General features: G+C 40.4%; 1 protein-coding gene across 1 annotated transcript in view; it reads left to right on the top strand.

Annotated features, from left to right (window-relative positions):
- PTPRM (protein tyrosine phosphatase receptor type M) overlaps positions 1-19,972 on the top strand; it is a 594,672-nt gene that overhangs the window by 300,885 nt on the left and 273,815 nt on the right. Inside the window, 2 exon segments of the mRNA XM_007458456.1 lie at positions 13,849-13,857; positions 16,253-16,269. Of these exon segments, the coding sequence (XP_007458518.1) occupies positions 13,849-13,857; positions 16,253-16,269 (26 nt within the window).

Here is a 19,972-nt window from a genome sequence, read left to right as displayed (position 1 = left end):
TTTTTAAAGTGTCTGTTGTGTCCCAAACGACTACTCATATTTTCCATCATCTGCCTTTGCTAAGGCACGCTTTTGTTCTTTATCTTTATACCTTTCTAGTTGTTTTTGGAGACTTTGAAGCCTTACTACTTAGTTAGTTGCAGACATCCTCAGGCTTTGTATTCTTATGTCTATAAAAATACAAATTCAGATGCTGGTCAGGGTGTCTAAGACGCAGGTCTCACACCATTTCAGCAGGCCCAGCTCTAACTCTGTGAAGATTTCAGTTTATCATGTCACATGCTCTTTCACACCTGTCATACTGCCTGATTTTCCAAGTTCAGCACTGCTTTGCGTTTATGAAACCTCATCTTGTTACTGGCTAAGCATTCCTGGAATTGGCCGCAGTCGTCTTGCATTCTGCTTCTATGATGCCCTCTTTTACAACGTTAGCAGCTTGAAATGAACAAATTTACTGTCTGTATCCATCGTGGAAATCTACAGTGCTAGAATCAAGATCAATTCTTGTGGCAAACAGTTCACTAAGCATTACAGGGAAATCCACTACAGATGCCACCTTTACTGGAAGGATGCTTGTCTTAAATGGGTAATTTTTATTGGCACACATTTGAGAGAGGAAATTATCTCAAACTCACCTGTCAAAAATATTTTTTTTTGAGAAAAGTGAATATTCTCTTCAAAGGATTCATTATTATCATACAGCATAATGCGACTGATTATCTATTGAGTAGATGGAAGACCAATATATCTAGAAAGACTAGTTTGGGAAAAAAATGTCCATAATACTCTCAATCTAAATGGGGTATATGAAAATTTTCAATTTCATTTAATGTTTAGAGAAATAAGAACTCTGATTAGGGACTCATAGGAACCTAAAATATAAAGCCATAATGTAGATTGAAACATTTGAACACATCTGGAAATTTGCAAAATGCACATGTAATCAACTGCAATACAAGAAAAGCTTTTCCCAAATGGTAAGATAAATACTAGAAGAAGAAATGGAAGTGAACATCTGTTGGCTTTCCTGGATTTTGCACAGAATTATGTGTTCAAAAATACTGTCATTGTGTGATTGCCAAAAACCCATTCTTTTGATTGATTTGATTTTTCTTTAATCCATATTCATTGGTGTTGAAAATTTAGTCATACTTCACTGAGGCACTTTACTAAGTGAGGTGCTTGTATACTGATTCCACTACAAACACTCAGCTTGGTTAATGCGGATTCTTGAAATTGCACTGAACTCTCAATGTAAATGATTGTTGTCTTTTTATCGATCAGCGCATCAGCTCTGTCACATAAAATTATTTAAATCCTGAGATGGCCGGGAAGAACACAAATTCCATCATTTCAGCCAGTAAACTAGCACCTAGGACAGAATTTTAATGTCTGTTCATGGATTCAATTTTTTTTCTTTAATAAGACAGGGAAAAGCTTAATTTTCTTTTACGCATTTAGAATCACCTCATTTCTCTGTCCTCTTCTCTCCACTGTTTATTACATGCAGACAGAGTCCAACAGAGAAAACCCTAATAATTTGGCAGTAAAAGAGCAACTCTAAATAAAGAATGAGTTTTACACTAACTGTGGTGCTTTTCTTGCACTAACAAAAATTCTGTCTGTGATTTTACTCTTGTGATGTATGTCTTTATATATAATCTGCTGTGTGCAGTAACCCTCATTAATGATGTTTTATACCTTCTAATGGGCTGTGGCTTGAGACTCAATCACATTTTTGTAATTCAAATGACTCTCATTTTTGTTCCTTAGGCATTGTTGCTTTAATTTGTTCATAAATGTTTTGCAGCTCGGTGTCTTCTTAATTAAAACTCAGTGCTTGAATATGTTAACTAATTAAATATTTTGATATTCATTTCAGTGGAATGTTCAAAGATTACCAAATCATTCTTTGATTCATTCATTCAGGAGAAACTGTTGAGTGGGGAAAACATCTATTACAGTTGTGTGCCTACAGGGAGGGATGGAAGGAGGGCAGTAATCACAGCAACAACCAAAACATTAACACCGAGGCTGAACCATATGAATGTAATTTTAATTCATGGCAGCCACTTTGTTCTTCTAATAGTAAAGTAGTCCAGATTATTTCTTTTTAATTTTATTGAAATATGGTTGATTTCCAATATTGTGTTTAATTTCTGCTGTACAGCAAAGTGACTCAGTTATACATGTATATAATTTTTCATATTCTTTTCCATTATGGTTTATCTCAGTATTGAGATATAGTTATAGTATAGTTCCCTGTGCTATACAGTAGGACCTTGTTTATTTATCCTGTATATAAGAGTTCGCATCTGCTAATCCCAACCTCCCAGTCCTTCCCTCCCCCTTGGCAACCACAAGTCTGTTCTCTATGTCTGTGAGTCTGTTTCTGTTTCATAGATCTGTTCATTTGTGTCGTATTTTAGATTCCACATATAAGTGATATCATATGGTATTTGTCTTTCTCGTTCTGATTTACTTCGCGTAGTATGATAATCTCTAGGACCGTCCATATTGCTGCAAATGGCATTATTTCATTCTTTGTTATGGCTGAGTAATATTCATATATATTATATATATACACACACACTACATCCTCTATCCATTCATCTGTCGATGGACATTTAGGTTGTTTCCATGTCTTTAGCCCCAATTATTTTAATGCTGTGCATTGACAGTCATTGGTGACTTACACTGTGGCTATCCTCTAAGTTGAATGCTTCCTCAACAGTTACGTTTAAAAAGCAATTTGTGAATAGTTTCTGTTGCTGGGAATCGGGGCCAAAATCTTAAAGTAAATAGGAACTTCACTACCTTATGAATGGGGAAGAGAGGAGGCATAAGGAATGGAAGACATATTTTGCCTAACTTTTTTCAACAATGTGTCCTAGGTAAGTAAGGTTTCAAATGAGATAGGAAATATTTCTTGTTAGTAAAAAGCAAGCATAAATGCTTTATTCATCCAAAACACCTCTGATTTAAAAACAAAAAGACTTGTATCATGTAACACCAGCAGTTTCATATATAAGTCAAGAATTTATTTTTACGTACTATGTCCAGATTTTTATTAAACTGATTTTGCCTTGAACTTTTTCTCATGGTAGACTGCAAATGTGTGCTATTTTCATTTACTCCTAACACTTTTTTCCTTATGCTGCTTTGTTTTACGTTGTAAAGTAGGAAACGTTCTGATATTAAAGCATCATTGTTAACTTCAATATTTCTTGATTTATTCAAATTACTCATCAAATATTCTTTTGTAACAAATTAGACAGAAAATGAAAAATGCTTAAAGGATGCTATTTTTCTCATTATAGAGCTCTCTGTCTTTTGAAAAATCCACTCTTAGTCTTAGAAGAAGGTGGACAAGCTTTCATTCCATTGAGGATAAATAGGCAGTAAAGCAATTGCACTTATTTTAAGAAAATGTGTTATATTTCTCACACATGTTCCATTTGATCCTGGAGCTGTATGGGAAACGAGCTTTATTCTCTTTGTGGGCCTGCACTCATGTCCCCAAGCTGGGTATCACACAGCAGTTTTTGTTAAAGGGACTCAGCGTGAGAGTGCCAGGGAGTCTGTGACACTTGCCACCTCAGATGGGACAGTGAAACTAACTTTTGTGAGTAAAAGAAAGGAAAGAGATCATTATTACTAATGAAAGGTAGGAGATAATCATGCATTTTGTTCTAAGAAGTTTCCTATTTTAGGAATTACAATTGTTGGCATATGATTGACTATGGTTTAGAAGTTTGATGTTAGGAAGTATGGACCAGATTCTTTTTACATTTTTTTTTAAAGCAGCAGCAATCTATGTGATTGTCTCCCATTTCTAAGTCCCAGGAAAGACATTATCACTGCGTTGTCACCACCTTCTTGGACACCCCTTTCTCTTCTGCTTCATGCAAGGAGCCTTTGAGCATTTCAACATTATAGGGTTCTTGTGAGGATTAAATAAGGTACTGTATTTCAAATAGTACTCCAAACCGTACCACACACTAAATGCTACATAAGTGTTTCTTCTTGCTCTGGCACCCTTCAGACTGTAGCAGTAGGTGGTTCTCATTGTTTCTTTTCACACGACCAGCCCTGGGCCTCTACCTTTTCCTTTGTTTGTCTCATCCTCTTCAAATCTGCTATCACGAAAAATCTAATTTGACATGAAAAATAAATTAAGAATTTAATAAGTGTGTCTATCAATAAAATCCTACATAGAATTCCTATAAATTCTAATGTCTCTCCTGCATTTTAAATTCTGATTGCCTCTGGTTACCTGTTTATTTATGCATTTGCAAGTTTTGAGGAACTGATACTATAACTAGGTAATGAACTCTCCCCCAACCCCAGTTCTGTACAACAGCTCTTTAAAAAGGTTAGGTGTTTCCATGTTGACCTCTGAGTCATTAGCTAATTATGGTCTTTATCAGCTCTAAACTTAAGTTTATGAATAAACTTAAGCATAAAACAAAAGGAAACCAATCTTCTGTTTAGAACCACTCTAAAAGTAAAGTTTGCAACGTGCCATACCAACGAAGAGTCCATGAGACAAGTAACTTGCTTGGCTCAATGGGGTCTGTTGTTGTCTCCACCCTCAAAGAATCTGCTCTTCCTTTCACTTTCTTAAAAGAAAGGTATCTGTTATTCAAGTACCATCTTATGGTCATTCAGTCATTATGATTATATTAGAATTTATTCTCCAGATTCTAAATATTGTCCTTTTTTTTTGAATTTTATTTTATTTTATTTTTCTGTACAGCAGGTTCTTATTAGTTATCTATTTTATACATATTAGTGTATCCATGTCAATCCCAGTCTCCCAGTTCATCCCACCACCACCCCACCCCCACTTCCCCCCTTGGTGTCCATACGTTTGTTCTCTACATCTGTGTCTCTATAAAAATTGCCCTTTAATCAGAATAGTTTTATCTATTAGTTTGATCTTGGCTCAGAGGAACCAGTTAAATAGCGATTTGCAAATATTTTACTATTTATCCATAAAAAAATGTATCTCTTTATATTACTTTCTTGCTGGATGAAAGAAAAAACAATAGTGTAAAACCTTACAATGCAAAGTTTACCTTAAGATCCAAAGGTTCTGTAATTTAAAAGTAGCTTCAAGGACTTCCCTGGTGGCGCAGTGGTTAAGAATCCACCTACCAATGCAGGGCACACGGGTTTGAGCCCTGGCCCAGGAAGATACCACATGCCGTGGAGCAACTAAGCCCATGCGCCAGAACTACTGAGCCTGCACTCTAGTGCCAGCAAGCCACAACTACTGAGCCGGCGCTCCACAACTACTGAGCCGGCATTCCGCAACTACTGAAGCCTGCACGCCTAGAGCCCGTGTTCCACAACAGGAGAAGCCACTGCAGTGAGAAGCACGTGCACTTCAACGAAGAGTAGCCCCTGCCCACCGCAACTAGAGAAAGCCAGAAAGCCTGCGTGCAGCGCAGCCAAAAAAAAAAAAAAAAAGTAGCTTCATTTTAAATTAACCTATTATAAATCAATGTATAATGTTCAGATCTACCCAGTACTTTGCTCTAAATTAATTGAAAACTACTGAATCTATCAGTAATGAATAAGCAATATCATTACGGCCTAAAAGATAAGACAGTATCAGGTGTCACACATGGTCTTTTGGATGGGCAGAATCAGTCTTCCATCCTTTGACATAGGCAGGAAACTTCTAATATTCAAATAATTACTCTGATTATGCATCACATGAATAGCGGACCTAACTTTCTAAAATGACTCCCATGATACAGGGAAAGAACATACTCTTTGGAGTAAATAAACCCAGTTTCAAATCCCAGCTCTCTCAACGACTATCTATGTGATGGTTACAAATCTCTTAACATCTCTGAGCCTCAAGCCACTCATCTTTCCGAAACAAGGGGTGACGCCATGTTAGCTCACGTAGCTGCTCTTGGGGTTACATTGATGCAGTAGACACTAGGTTCCGAGCACTGTGTGAGTCCCTGGGGATCCAGAGGGGCCTGTCGTGGGCTCTGTTCTCCAGGGGGTTGCAGTCTAGACACATGAGCCCAGCATGTGCTCTGGTCCCCTGTCTCAGGTGCTGAGGAGCCTAAGGGCGGGGCTGTACCTGGGGTGGGGGCTGTTGGGTAAGATTCCAGAGAGGAGCTGAGTCTTGACAGATGGATGTTGCCCACGGGATGTATGTCAGATGGAGACAGGAGGTTACGTTTGTGGCAGGGACTAAATACTGAGCAAGACAGATGCATCCCAGGAGGGCGGGGAGGACCAAGTTGGCCTGCTCTGGTGATGAGAAGTGTGATATAATTAGAGAGGGATGGGATGGCGGGATGGGAGAAGCGGAAGGGAGATCAGGGGTAGATTGATTGATTGGGTGACCTTATGCTCCATACCAGGGGGTGGAGATGTATCCAATGGGCAGTGAGCAGCCATTCCAGGGACTTAGGTAAGGAAAAAATGTAGGGAAGACCAGCTGCAGCCATGGAGGGTGGGTTAGTGGGACGGGGCATAGGACGGGTGTACAGGTGTTCCTTTTCATCCGCCCAGTTAAGGTATCGCTAACCCTTAGGGAAGGGATCTTTTACATGTCAAATGCTAATTTTCATTAGAAACGGGACTTAGGGGAACCAGAAACATTTAGTTCTTTTAGAAGAAAAAAAGAGAATGTATCGCCTAATCAAAGTGATTGGTGATGTTAACTGTTTAAAGTATTGTTAAAGTGCATGCTAGGACACTCAAAATTGAAAAACCAGCTCAGCCATGACTCTCTGGTAATTTACTGCAAATTACTAATCATGTGAATATTTTTAATTAATTTATTCATTTTTTGCTGTGTTGGGTCTTTGTTTCTGTGCGAGGGCTTTCTCTAGTTGTGGCAAGCGGGGGCCACTCTACATCGCAGTGCGCGGGCCTCTCACTATCGCGGCCTCGCTTTTTGCGGAGCACAGGCTCCAGACGCGCAGGCTCAGTAGTTGTGGCTCACGGGCCCGGTTGCTCCGTGGCATGTGGGATCCTCCCAGACCAGGGCTCGAACCCGTGTCCCCTGCATTAGCAAGAAGACTCCCAACCAGTGCGCCACCAGGGAAGCCCCACGTGAATATTTTTAAATCCCAGTTTTCATAAGCAGTAAAGAGGTGGCATTGTTAGTCCTTCTTGCTCAGAAGAACCTTCTGGACCTTTCTCTGTCTGCTTCTCTCTACCTTCCTTTTATTGGACCACTCTAACCCCTTTGCCCTGAACCTGTGCTAGGCACTTTTGGGACCATTATGAAACACATTGGGGTGTGTTTGCAATGCCAGTGAATGGATGAGACGGTGTCTTGGCTTACTGAAAGAGCACAAAAGGAGTGAATGCTCCAGGACGCTTAGTGGATGAGTGTGACTGACTCTTGGCTGAGGGACAGGGAAGACTCAAGGTTTTGATCACACCATTTCTCGTTGTTCTCCTTCCTGTACCCAAAGGAGCCCATGGTTGTCTCTGCAAAGATCAGTGTCTGAGGTTGGACTACAGGCTACACAAAGGCCCTTGAGTGTCATTTATAGTGGAGGCCGTACGTTATCATACGTGACCGCCTCCCTGGAGGTGAGGTCAGTAGTGCTGGGCACAGCCCCGCCACCCGCCGACCAGGAGCCCAGAAGCCACCTGTCAGGATGGAGAGGGAGACATGCAGGTTGAACTCACTGGCCACTGACAATAGAGAAAGTTACCTCCTGCTTCTTCCCCCCACACCGTCTATCTGGACCATCCATAAATGAAACAGTGGAATCACTTAAAAGCTGTCTCAGTTGTAAACCCAGAGCCCCAGAAGGTTGCCGATGCCTTGAATTGAACAACTTATCGCCTGAGTGACAAATCTCACTGCTGCTCTGCCAGTTGCTCTCAGCAGCTGCTGGGTCTTCCTAATCACGATTATTGATTCCACGGAGTTTAAGGGATGAATTTCTAGAGGTGTTCCGAGCTTAGACTGTTAGGCTTTGGGAGACAGGATCTTGGACATTTTGACAAAGACTAACTGATCCGACTATGGGTGCTTCACTTTCATTTTTTTAAGTGTTACAATCACATAAGTACGTGAGAAAAGATGACAAGTTCAAAGAGGCTGATAGTTACTCTTGGGGCAGACAGTGAAAGCCCATCCAGGGAGCTGCTGAGAGCTGTGGGCTTTGGGAGCCAAGGAGCCACTCAGAGAGGACCTGACCCCTCTCCTCAGGTATCAGAACCTCATGATCCTATGGAAGGGGGCGGACAGGGCCATATAATGAACACTGTTTTATGTCATTCTCTTCAGCAGAACATTTTCTCAACCAGCGCTTCTAAGTATGTACAGTGTAATTGTTTATGATGAGAACAGCAAAGCACAGGAAAATGCTGATGTGCCTTCTATTTCATCAAAAATTATTTTATTAAGTCTATTATTACATTATGCTTGTGATGGTTACCTATATTTGGTTTTCAGCTCCTTAATTTAATTAACAGTCAGTTCTTCAATCTGTGAGATAGTGGAACGATTGGGTAGCAATGTTTGTTTTTTCCATATCATCGTATCCATTTTGAGCTGTTCTCTGTGTCCTATTTTTTTCATTTCTCTATGTTTCCCTAATAGTGTTTTCCTGTTCAGTGAGGATTGGTAAGAGCTCTCTGAAGTTATTAGTCTCTAGTTAAAATTCTTGCCCTTTATAATATTGCCAAGTGTTATGGGAAATTTGAGGGTTGACATTTGCCTATTATTCATTCATTTGTGTACCAAATATCTATTGAGCATCTTTATTTTCAAGTCACTATGCTAGGATGGTGATCAAGCTGTGTAGAGAAGCCCAGAGTACACTGAGAGCATATGACAGAAGGATGAAATCCCAACAAGGAAATCGGGATGTGCTGTTTCAGCTGAAACTCAAAGGAAAAGTAGGAAGTGGCCAATCAGGGGCTGGAAGGCAGGTGTGGGTCCACCAAGGAGAGGAGCAGCCTTTAGAACAGCCTAGGATCAGAGAGAGTAAAGAGATGTAGACAGTGGTCATCCCAGCAAATACAATTAAAACCACACACATAGTAAATGAAACTTGACCAGCACTCAGGAGTATTAATTAGATTTATGAATTTAATGTTGGAAGTGAGCCTTTTCCTAGGCTAATTATTATGTAAAATATATGTAAATGTAATAGGAAATGCAAAATGATCACAAAATGATTTTCATAATTTAGTTTCTGAATATCCTTCAGTACCTCAGACCTAATTAAGTGTGCAATAAATGTTTATTGAATTGAACATCATCTTTTTCTTGAGAGAAGTAATTATCACTGAAACCTTTATAGATAAGAAGCCAAAGGTCTCAAACCTCCTTTTAACTCGTTGGATGTATAAGAAAGAAGAAGCATTTAAAATTTATATTCTCCTCTCTAAATAAAAGCTAAATACCATGACCCTTCCATAGAGTGCAGAAGCATAAAAAAATACCCGACCCTCACCCTTGGATCAATCTTATTTTTTTTTAATAAGAAGAGAAATTCAGAAGGACTGTTTCAAATAAGCCATTGGTACAAGTTCAGGTTTCATCAGGAACGTCACTAGAATCTTGCACGTCTATACTGACCCCTTTGAAACTTCTGCTTCTCACCTCTCAGGGTCACTGACACCCTCCTTTCTCCTTTGCTTTCCACCCGCCCCCCCATAGGTGGGAAAGGGGGTTGGGAGGTGGGAGAAATGGGCAAAGGGGCATGAACTGTGGGGCGATGGATGGTACCTGGACTTGTCATGGTGGCCCCTCTGTAGTGTATACAGATGTTGAATTATAATGCTACATACCTGAAAGGTATATTAGAATTATATATTTTTTTAAAAACTGGGAACCATGGAGAATTATTACAAAGAATTCTCTGAAAACAACTATCATCAAAATCAAATTAAAATGTAATGAAAGCTGAAAGTTAATTAGTAATTAATTAAAAGTAAAGAACAATTGCATGGACCAGAAGCCTTGGGTTTGCATCTGGGCTGTGTTGTTTACACTACTGTGTGACCTTGGGCATCCTGTGAACTATGAGTCTTTCTTTAGTTCTGAAATTGGGTCTAACCCACGATCTGTCCGTTTCACAGCATCATCATGAGGATTAATACAGGCGAAAGTTCTTTGTAAACTGAAGTGCTAAGAAAGGGTAAAACTATAATATCAGGATTTGCTTAACAAAACACACTGACTAGATTGATGTTCAGTTTTTATTCCCTTTATTCCTTGTTTTGGGTAAAATGCTTAAAATTTCCAATCACTACTGCCCTTTAACTTTTATGCCAACATACCGAGACTACGACTACTACTGAGGTAGACTGCTACCTCAGTAGTATCTGTGGGGGCTTCCCTGGTGGCGCAGTGGTTAAGAATCCGCCTGCCAATGCAGGGGACACAGGTTTGAGCCCTGGTCTGGGAAGATCCCACATGCCGCGGAGCAACTAAGCCCATGCGCCACAACTACTGAAGCCTGAGCGCTTAGAGCCCGTGCTCCGCAGCAAGAGAAGCCACCACAACGAGAAGCCCACACACCGTAACGAAGAGTAGCCCCTGCTCACCACAACTAGAGAAAAGCCCGCGTGCAGCAACGAAGACCCAACGCAGCCATAAATAAATAAATAAAAACAAATAAGTTTATATAAAAAAAATAGTATCTGTATTCTAAAGGAAACCCATACTTTGACAATAAGTTTATGGTGGTTGTAAGAAATATGTGCAGTCATTCCGTAAAATCATCAGTTTTAGGAGACCTACTGTTCCAATCCAAACCCCACAGAGATGAGAAAGCACTCACTGCTGGTTGGAGTAGTTACAAACAAGGGCTCTTTCCTGGGAACAAAGGTGCAGAGGTGTTCAGAAGCATCATATATGCAGCCAACCACAGCATGGAGTTTGGTGACCCTGGGTTTAAATCCTAGTGCTTGTTTGCCCTATATTCTCGGGCAAGTGATACTTTTCTGTCTCATTTTCTTCCTCAATTAGTAATATCTACCTCAAAGGGCAGCTAGGAGGTGAATGACAGTAAGCAAAGCAGTCAGGACAGCATCTAACACAGACGTTATCAGCTCAATATAGGAAAGCTTTTCTTATTTATTGTTGACTCTGTTCTGGTCTGTAAAGATGGCAGTACCTTGTAGATAACTTGGTAGCCTCTTTTCTTATGCCTGTGTCATAGGAAAGTTTCTAAGTCCCAGTATAATATTTCTGAACCTCAGTTATGATCTGACAGGAATAATAATTATGATAATAAAAAAATGAAGAATTGTTATAACTTGGATTGAGTAGCTATAATGTGGCAGTCCCATGCTTGGTCCTTTATGAAATGATTTCTAATCATCCAGAGCAGAGTTCCTGGTCAAATGCCAGCACTCTGTGTGCAGATATAGGAACTGAGGTCTGAGGGGATTAACAGTCAGCCATGCTCTCCCTGTGAACAGTGCATGGCCTGCAAGGCCCCTCCCAGGAGCCATCCCCACCACAGACATCGTCCCTGCAGAATCTCTCTGGAACCAATGTGGTTACACCTTCCTTTGCAGACATGGGCTTTTCTGAAAATTAATATCCTTTCTTTATTGTCTCTTCCAGTGTTAAGAAAATATATAATGCCTTTGTTTTTAGATTATGATCCTTGCAGTCTTTGGGGTTTATCTCTAATGCTTCATTCTTAGAAGTTAGAAGCAGGGTTTTTTGGCTTTGGTTTTCTTCATTATTTCTTCATTTTTGTTTTTGAACCAAGACTTCCTTTTTATTTTTTTTGGTCAAGCCTAACTCCATCAAAATCTGCTCAATGTTTACTAGCGAAATTTTGAGTACTTGAAGGACTTGGGTTAAACAGCTTTGTTTTAGTGTGTTGGATTGTTTTAATCAAATTCATCAGTCTTTTTTTGTTGATATGTCTGTTCTTTTTTCATATTACCATGTTTAATAGTCTCCGGAGAATAAAGAAAGAAAATACCAATTCTTTTGAAATGCTTATTAATAGTTTTTTTTTTTTTAATTGTTCCCTCTTCTTTATTGAAGAATTGTAAACTGCAAGACCATCTTAAACCTTTGGGGCTAGAGGTTCTTTTGTCGCAGTTCTGGAACCTTTTGAAAAGGTTCTATCCATTGCTAAAATTGTTTAAGGAAGGAAAGGAGCTGTAAATACCTGACTTCCAACCTAAAATTTTTCCTTTTTTCATTGGTACACATAGTCACAAAAACTAAAATGTCATTTAACAGTAAAACTTCTGTTTTATATTACTATATTGGCTTGGTTTTTTTATGAGTTATTGTAGCCGAATTGCTACAGAGTGTGTTCACAAAAGGTACTAAATCCCTTATTACCACTGCCACCACCCTTCCCCCACCTGATTTTAGGTGACTTTTATTGTATTAAAAAATAATACTCTGCATTCCTTTACTGCCAGGAAACAAAGATCATTTTTATTAAAGTTGCTTTTAGGATGACAGTGTCAGTCATCTCTTTGAAAATTCATTTTGGAAACTAAGTTTGTTCTTCCAGAACCCTTGAAAAGAAGCCTGAAAAATTGCAGGGGAAGATAATAATAATAGAGTAGATGTATTTGAGCAGTTATACTGGGAAACTTAATTTAACTTTCCCTCAAACTCCATTTCAAACTTGCTTTTGTGCATGAAAATATACTGTCTCGCTTTCCTTCCCTCATGTCTCAGATTTTCTTTTTCTTCAACATAATCCCCTCCGAAGGATTCTGTGTAGGAGATCAGAGCTCCAGTCTCATGCTCCGGGGCCTGCAGGGCAGGTGCACAGGCCTCGCTCGGGGCCTTCTCTGCAGAAGGCCGGGCCAGGGGCCACTGGCCTGGGAAGGGTGCAAGGGGCCCCCACTGCCAAATTCTACCACCACTGCCCCCAAAACAACCAACACATCTGTAATATTTTGACTTCACCTTAATGATCAAAATGGAGAGCAAATGAAATACTAAAATTGAGAGATGATGGCTCTTGTAACCTGCGGCGTGATTAGAGAAGGCAGAAAAAGGAGTTCCAAGTTTGCCTGGCAGGCACCTGTGGGGAGGTGGAGGGGAGCAGAGACCCAGGCTCTCCCCCAGAGAGCCCTCCCCCAGAGAGCAATCTACCTGGTTCTTATTCCTCACCTTGGGCATCACAGCGGGATGGGAGTCAGCAACCGGCCCTGGTTGTCATGCCCTGCAGCGTCCTTCTGCCAGGAGCTGGGCAGTATGGAAACTGTGAGGAAAACCCTGCCACTCCTGGGATTCCTCTCCGGGAAACTCGGGCACTCTCGGCACAGTCCTGCTGGGACCCTGGCAGGCATCTGAGCCAGAGGCCGGCCATTACCCTCAGTGTTTGGTCCTATTGATGCAGAATCCTCATGCCTCTCGGGAGTCTGATGGGAGACTTGTTGAGACTTGGGTGGGTCTTTGTTAGCACAGGTGGTCGTAGTGAATGGAGATTGCATTGGGAATCCAAAGACATGAGCTTTTTGTTTGTTGTCATTGCTTTATCTCTAATTTGGAGGGAAAGTTGATGGCTGTAGGCAGCACAGGACAGTCTTCAGGCGTCACCGGCAGTAGGAGCGTTTGGGCACTAGGTCCAGGCCAGATGTCCTTGGGGAAGCTGATGCCACAAGAGATTTTTTTTTTTTTTTCAATAGATCTTTTTTGGAGTATAATTGCTTCACAGTACCATGTTAGTTTCTGTTGTACACCAAAGTGAATCAGCCATATGCACACACATGTCCCCATATCCACTCCCTCTTCAGCCTCCCTCCCACCCTCCCTATCCCACCCCTCTAGGTCATCGCAAAGCACCAAGCCGATTTCCCCGTCCTATGCTGCTGCTTCCCACTAGCTAGCTATTTTACATTCAGTAGTGTGTATATGTCGATGCTACTCTCACTTCGCCCCAGCTTCCCCCTCCGCGCCCCTGTGTCCTCAAGTCCCCTGTAGACACTGACACTCCCCCTCTGTACCCTCTTTCACTCTGTACAAACCTCTGTCAGCATCTTGTCCCAGTTCTTTGTTGGAGGGACCAGTTTCTAACACCCCGAGAACGGGGACAGTGTGGACTTCATTCCTCTTTATTTCTTCCCTTGTGCCTGGCACAAAGCTTGATACGTGATAAGTATTGGAGAAAATAAAGAAATATGAATAAAATAGTTTTCTTCTCACTTGTTGATGTCACAACTTGCCTGATCTTGTACCAGGGATTATAAAATATCAGATCTGGAAAGGACCTTAGTGGTCAGGGGATGATTTGGTGGCAGTGCTGGACCCAGTCACCTGGCATGGGGATCCCAGTTCACTGTGCTCTCAGTGGCACCCCTTTCTGGATCGTGGCATTTGTATTCTGGCTCACCTGGCCTGCACTACTGCTACCTTTAGGGACTGAAAGATTCTGACTTGAGTATAATAATGAAGATATTTAGTATGGCTTTGATAGTATTTGATTTTTCTCGTTTTATTCAAATGCCTAGAGCTATTTAAGAAAAACAAGCTTTAAAAATAGTAGCAGACCTTGAGTTATAATTTTTATAGTCATGCATTTGTTATGAAATTGTGATGATTAAATTATGACAAACGTAACTGAAATGAAATGTGCAAAGGAAAACGTCTTCACTTGTTAGAAGGAGAAGTCACTCTTAAAGATGTTCCATCTTGGAGTAATTTACTTGAAATTTGGTGCCTGTCGTGAAGATTAATAACATGTGGCCTTTTACACAGCTTCTCAGCCCGAGTCTAATGTTCTAGCTGTCCTTTTATTATCCCAAACCTCCATAACTAAAGGATTTTTCCTTCCTGCCCTTTGTTCACAATATGGAACTGTAATTGAGTTCATATTTCTCGCCCAGCCTTTCAGCTATAATTAATATTTTATTATATCAGATTTTGTCACTAACTAGCAGAGCAGCAGGGTGTGGGAGCACATGCTCAGGCGTGCTTACACATACACACACACATGTGCACACACATGCAGAACAGAAGTAACTTAGGGATGCCAGGCGAGCTTCTGATGATGAATTATGGCCGAGAGAGCATCAGTTTTATTTGTGGTACCCTGAAAATATGCCACAGCAATAGATGGCCGATCCTATCTAGAAGAGATCAGGACAAAGAGAAATTAAAGTGGGCAACATAGAATATTCGACCCCACGGATCAGTTTATGCTGCGCACTGTGTTACCCAGGGCCCATTGTTTGTGGAAAACTAGTGATAGGACCTCATTTGTGAGTCAATGAGCAGGACAGGCTCGTTCAGCTGCTCTCAGCCCCAGTGTTATGTGGATCCTAGTCATGATGGCAAACACATTGAACTTATTGAACTGACCTTTCTTTTTCCTCATTTTAAACTGGTGACAATACTTTTAAAATGTAGTTCAGTTGCACCAGGTCATTTGGATCTTCAGGGTGTCATTTCAGTAAATGCTGACAGGTTTAGGGAAAGGATGTGACCAAAAAAGAACAGGAAGAAAATACATTCTGTGTTATTGCATAAATAAACCTGAATTACACATTTATTTTACCTGCCGTGAATATAATTTATACTTTCATTTTCCCTCACCCCCCCACAAAGAGTTAATCTTCAAGAAGATATTAATACTAGACTCTATTCTTTTTTTCTAGAGAGAGAATAGGTGGTTTTTACCAAAAATTGCAGATCAAGCTGAAAGTCACTAATAGTGCCATGAAATGAAAAATATTCTAAGTCCTTGAAATGATGAGAAATGACAACTTTAAAGGATTGGCAAAAGCAGCAAGGAAACGGATCAGTACTTTTCTCCTCACCGCCCCCATCCTGCTATCTGGTTGGATAATCCTTCAATATTTTATGCTGATAAGAAACAGAATAAGTGGATAGGAAAATGGACTTATGACTAAGGGCTTAATCCGGAAATGAATTAGGACACACATCTCGAAGTCAGTTTCAAATCTGCAGCAGGCTTCCCCTAACCTCTTCAAAGTTAGAAAAGACCAAAACCATTTTGTCACATTTGAACTTTCAGGTTTAACAAACTACATGAAAGATGTTCAGGTGTTCTTTTCTAGGTTTTACTTCATGGGCTAGTCTATATAAATGCAGATTTCTTATTCTCCTTCTAAAAGCCTCAGAGTTTTGTTGCAGAAAAGCCTAGCATCAGTTAAACTTTAAGTTAAATTTCATTCTATAAGAAAGTTCGGATACAGTGATGTCACGTTTTTGGCAGATTCATCTTCACGACGGATTGTGCCCTCACATTGCAAATGCCTTAGGAAAGTTTTATGTGATTTTAAATTCCAGAATAGTGGTGGAGGAAGGCTAGGAATGGTGAGACTTTGATAAACAAAGAGGCCGTGAGTAACACATTAAAAGGATAAAAGAATTTTAATACAGCTCACTAAGCTAGAAACTTCTGTTTCGTTTTCCATCTGTGAGAATTTGCTTTTTTCAATCATCCTTTTAGGAAAAACATTCAAACAGTGAGATTTTCAAATGTACTTTTGAGATGACACTTGTGGTTGGAAAGATCTTGTGAAAATCATCAGTGGGATGATGTTATTTGTACAAATGAAGAACGCATCAGTCACCAAGTTCTGTCCAGGTACCGTTGACCTGGATGCCAGTAGTGTGTTTATTTCCATCCAGGCGGCAGCAGTGTGTGGCCACTGGGCAGCAATACGGATTCAGCCATTTTTCATTAGCACTTGGACTTTGATAAAGGGGAATAGAAAAGAGCTGCTTGACCTTTCAGTGCTTAAATTATTAAAGAGCAAATAGATTTGAGGTCTGGATGCTTGCAAATCTAATTTGTCTTGTGGAGCAAGGATGAAAAGACATTTTGGGTTTGAAATTGCTCTAGTCAACTTAGTTCTTCCTTTAATATAGCTGAAGATGAGTAGATGGTAGCTATTTAAAAAGTAATATGTCTGGAGTAGAGTGCATGGCATAACATACCAACTGGCTGAAATGGAGGCCCACTAAATAATCATTCAATTCTTGAATTTTCATCTGATCCTCATCAACTTGCTACTTGGAAAAATTAATTTTTTTCAACCGTATTCACTCAGATGGCATTTAAATTACAAAACAAAATTGTCTTTCTCTAGGGAGTGTCAAATATCATATTGTTCAAGTTAAATCAGGCCAGTGCCTGGCACATACTAGGGGCTCAGAAAGGATGCGTTGACTTATAATAAATGAGGAAAGCTGGGGAAAGATGGATGGAAAGTGAGGATGGAGGTGAGGGGAGAGAGGAAACAGAGTTGCAGCTTCTGATTCTCTCCATTTCTGCTTATTTGCAGGTTGTACAGGATAAACTTGCAATCTAACCTGCACTATCTTATTGCAAAACCTTTTTCTTGGTAATTCCCTTCTCTCTCACCTCTTGGGTATTCATGAAATGAGTACAAAAGAAACTCAGCATTAAATTTTAGTAAAGCGAAGCATATTAGTGAATATCAGCATATTTCCTCCCTCCTACTACATATAAGGTACATAAAGTAAACATTACTTCTGAATTACGTTACGCTTTCAAAAATATGTACTTCGTGGCCCACTTCATTCTGTCTCACGAGATACAGAAGTGACTAACTGTATTGTCGGATGGTCAGGAGACCACATCCACTATTTAATTAACTATGCCCCAGATAGAATGGGCACCACACCTCTGAACCTCAGTTTTCTCACCAGTAAAACCAGAAAATAAAACCTCCATGTGCAAGGCTCCTGGCCTAGCACTTCCTGTATGGAATAACTTCTGCAAATTTTTTTCTTCGCATAAATCTTCATACTTCTACTTTGTCTAGTATACTAGGCTTCCCGGAAGTTGTTTTTAAAGTGGAATTTTGAAAATCATGTCCTATAGCAAGTAAATTGGGAAAGCTTGCTGATAGAAGAAAGCCAGTGTTAAAAATTACTTAATGGAGAATCTCTTTGCAAAGCAATTAATTATTCTTTGATTTATCCATCTTGTGAGAGTAGTTCTTGTATGCTGAATAAAAATTCTGAATAAAAAAAATATAAAATGTACCTTGGAGACCCATCTAATTCTCTCATTTCATAGGAAAAAAATAAGAACCAAAGATGTTAATTTAAAACCCCCGTTTTAGCAGAATTAGGAGTAGAGTCTAGGGGGATGCACACGCCAGTGTCTGCTACCCTGACAGAAGGCGTTGCAGGAAAAGTCACACTTTCTTAATGATGTTTGCACTTCTCTAACCGAAGCCTTGAGTGTTACACGTTGTCCCTCTGTTACATTCTGTCGGTTGCATGCAATCTTCAAGGTTAGCCAACGCCATACTTGGTGGGAGAAATGCCAAAGAACATGCAGATATAGTGGAATCGCCACATCTGACTGTAGATGTAAGAGGTCAGGGAGAAGCGGGAGTGAAATCAAAGCCCCCTCTGTCTCTGCCTGTGTTCCTTGTTCCCCCCACCCCCAAAGGAAGGTCCTTCCTAAATTCTTCCTTCCATGTTGGATACACCCTGCAGTGAGAACTCTGCAAGATTTGGTGGAGCATCTTACAGGACCAATAGAAAGTCTTGATGTTAGGAAGTAAGAGTCATATTTCTTTTCTTTTCTTTAAGTTTACATCCCTGCTCAGAAGTCCCTTTATCATTATTTACACTGTAAACCTGCTGGACTCCCTGCCTACTGAGCAATCGTTCTGATGTTGTACAACCATCAGTTTTTGTTTGGACAGAATTACGAACTGAACGGCAGCTGCGTTGCATGACTGAAATAGAATGTGCTAAGTGGTTGTACTTCCAGAAACAGGAGATTCACTGGGTGCAGATTCAGAGTTCACACAGACAGGAGCACAGAGAGGGACCTCTCCGGGCCGACCCCAGCGCGTGGCGTTGGTAGGCACCTCCCTTCTATTCTGTTTCCCCGGCTTTAATGAGTGGCTGTGCTGAGCAGCCCCAGGGTTACAGCGTTGCTCGGGGAGTCACTGTGCTTTTCTGACAAAGTAAGAAAAAGATGTATCTCCTTGTCAGAAGGACTTGCAATCTAGTCTGGATTCAGTTTTTGAAAGCTGCTGTCAAGGTTTGTTTTTTTCTCAGTATTAGAAACTTTTTTTTTCCCCAACCAAACTGCACAACAGTTCATCATTCTAGTAAATGTATGTAGCTCAATAAAGAAGTCCATCCCTTCAAAGTTTCTCCTATTCTCCTAAGGTTAATTCGAAATTCACAGATATTGGAGGCGGGGTGGGGAGGGAAAGGTGAGTAAGGACCAGGAGATCCACTCCTTGGTGGGGACATCTGTCTCACAGGCATCTTCTGAGGATACTCATTCCCATCTTATCTTTATATAGAATTCAAGTAGCCCTGTTCATGATTTACTCTTAGAAACCACTTGTAACTCCAGGGTGTTGGCTTTTGAAATTCCAGTGCCTTTTCTCTGCTTTTCTGATGTCCTCACTTTCCACTGACCGAACATGGTGAAAGCAAAGGAATAGAAGAAAATATGGGAAGTTACACCTTGGTTAACCCGAATCATCACACATTGTATCTTGTGACTTGATAAAACTTCACACACAATCATACAGATGTCACCGAAGAAAATACTATGTTGCCTTTTTTAATAAACTTATGGGTTAATATTGATTGGTTCATTGACTAGGTAAACTGAGTTCATTTTCTACAAATTCATCTTCAGTTACATGTAAGAAGAACGTTACCTTGGTGTCCTGCTCACATAAACAGCAGAGGTTGTTATATAAAAACGTTTTAACTATGGTAAATTTTCTTTCCCTCAAGAAGTTGTCTTATTTGGGGGTGAGAGAGTTCTGTGCAAAAGCATTAAGCACTTTCCCTCTCTGTCATGGAGCAAGTGTTGAATCCGTGTCCATTAGGCACTAAGCACTTATTATTGGCTCTAGCCAGTGTGTTCTTTATTTGGGGTCTCCTGTGGGTCTCCACAGTTGAAGACCATGGGAATCAACTCTGTTATCTGAAACTATCACTGATAATACTCTCTTTTTTCTAGTGTCTACCAAATAGTTGTCAGGAAGAGCG

Source organism: Lipotes vexillifer, unplaced genomic scaffold (assembly GCF_000442215.2).
Source record: "Lipotes vexillifer unplaced genomic scaffold, Lipotes_vexillifer_v1.1 scaffold447, whole genome shotgun sequence".
NCBI classification, from domain to species: domain Eukaryota; kingdom Metazoa; phylum Chordata; class Mammalia; order Artiodactyla; family Lipotidae; genus Lipotes; species Lipotes vexillifer.
This window is presented reverse-complemented; position numbering and strand designations above follow the sequence as displayed.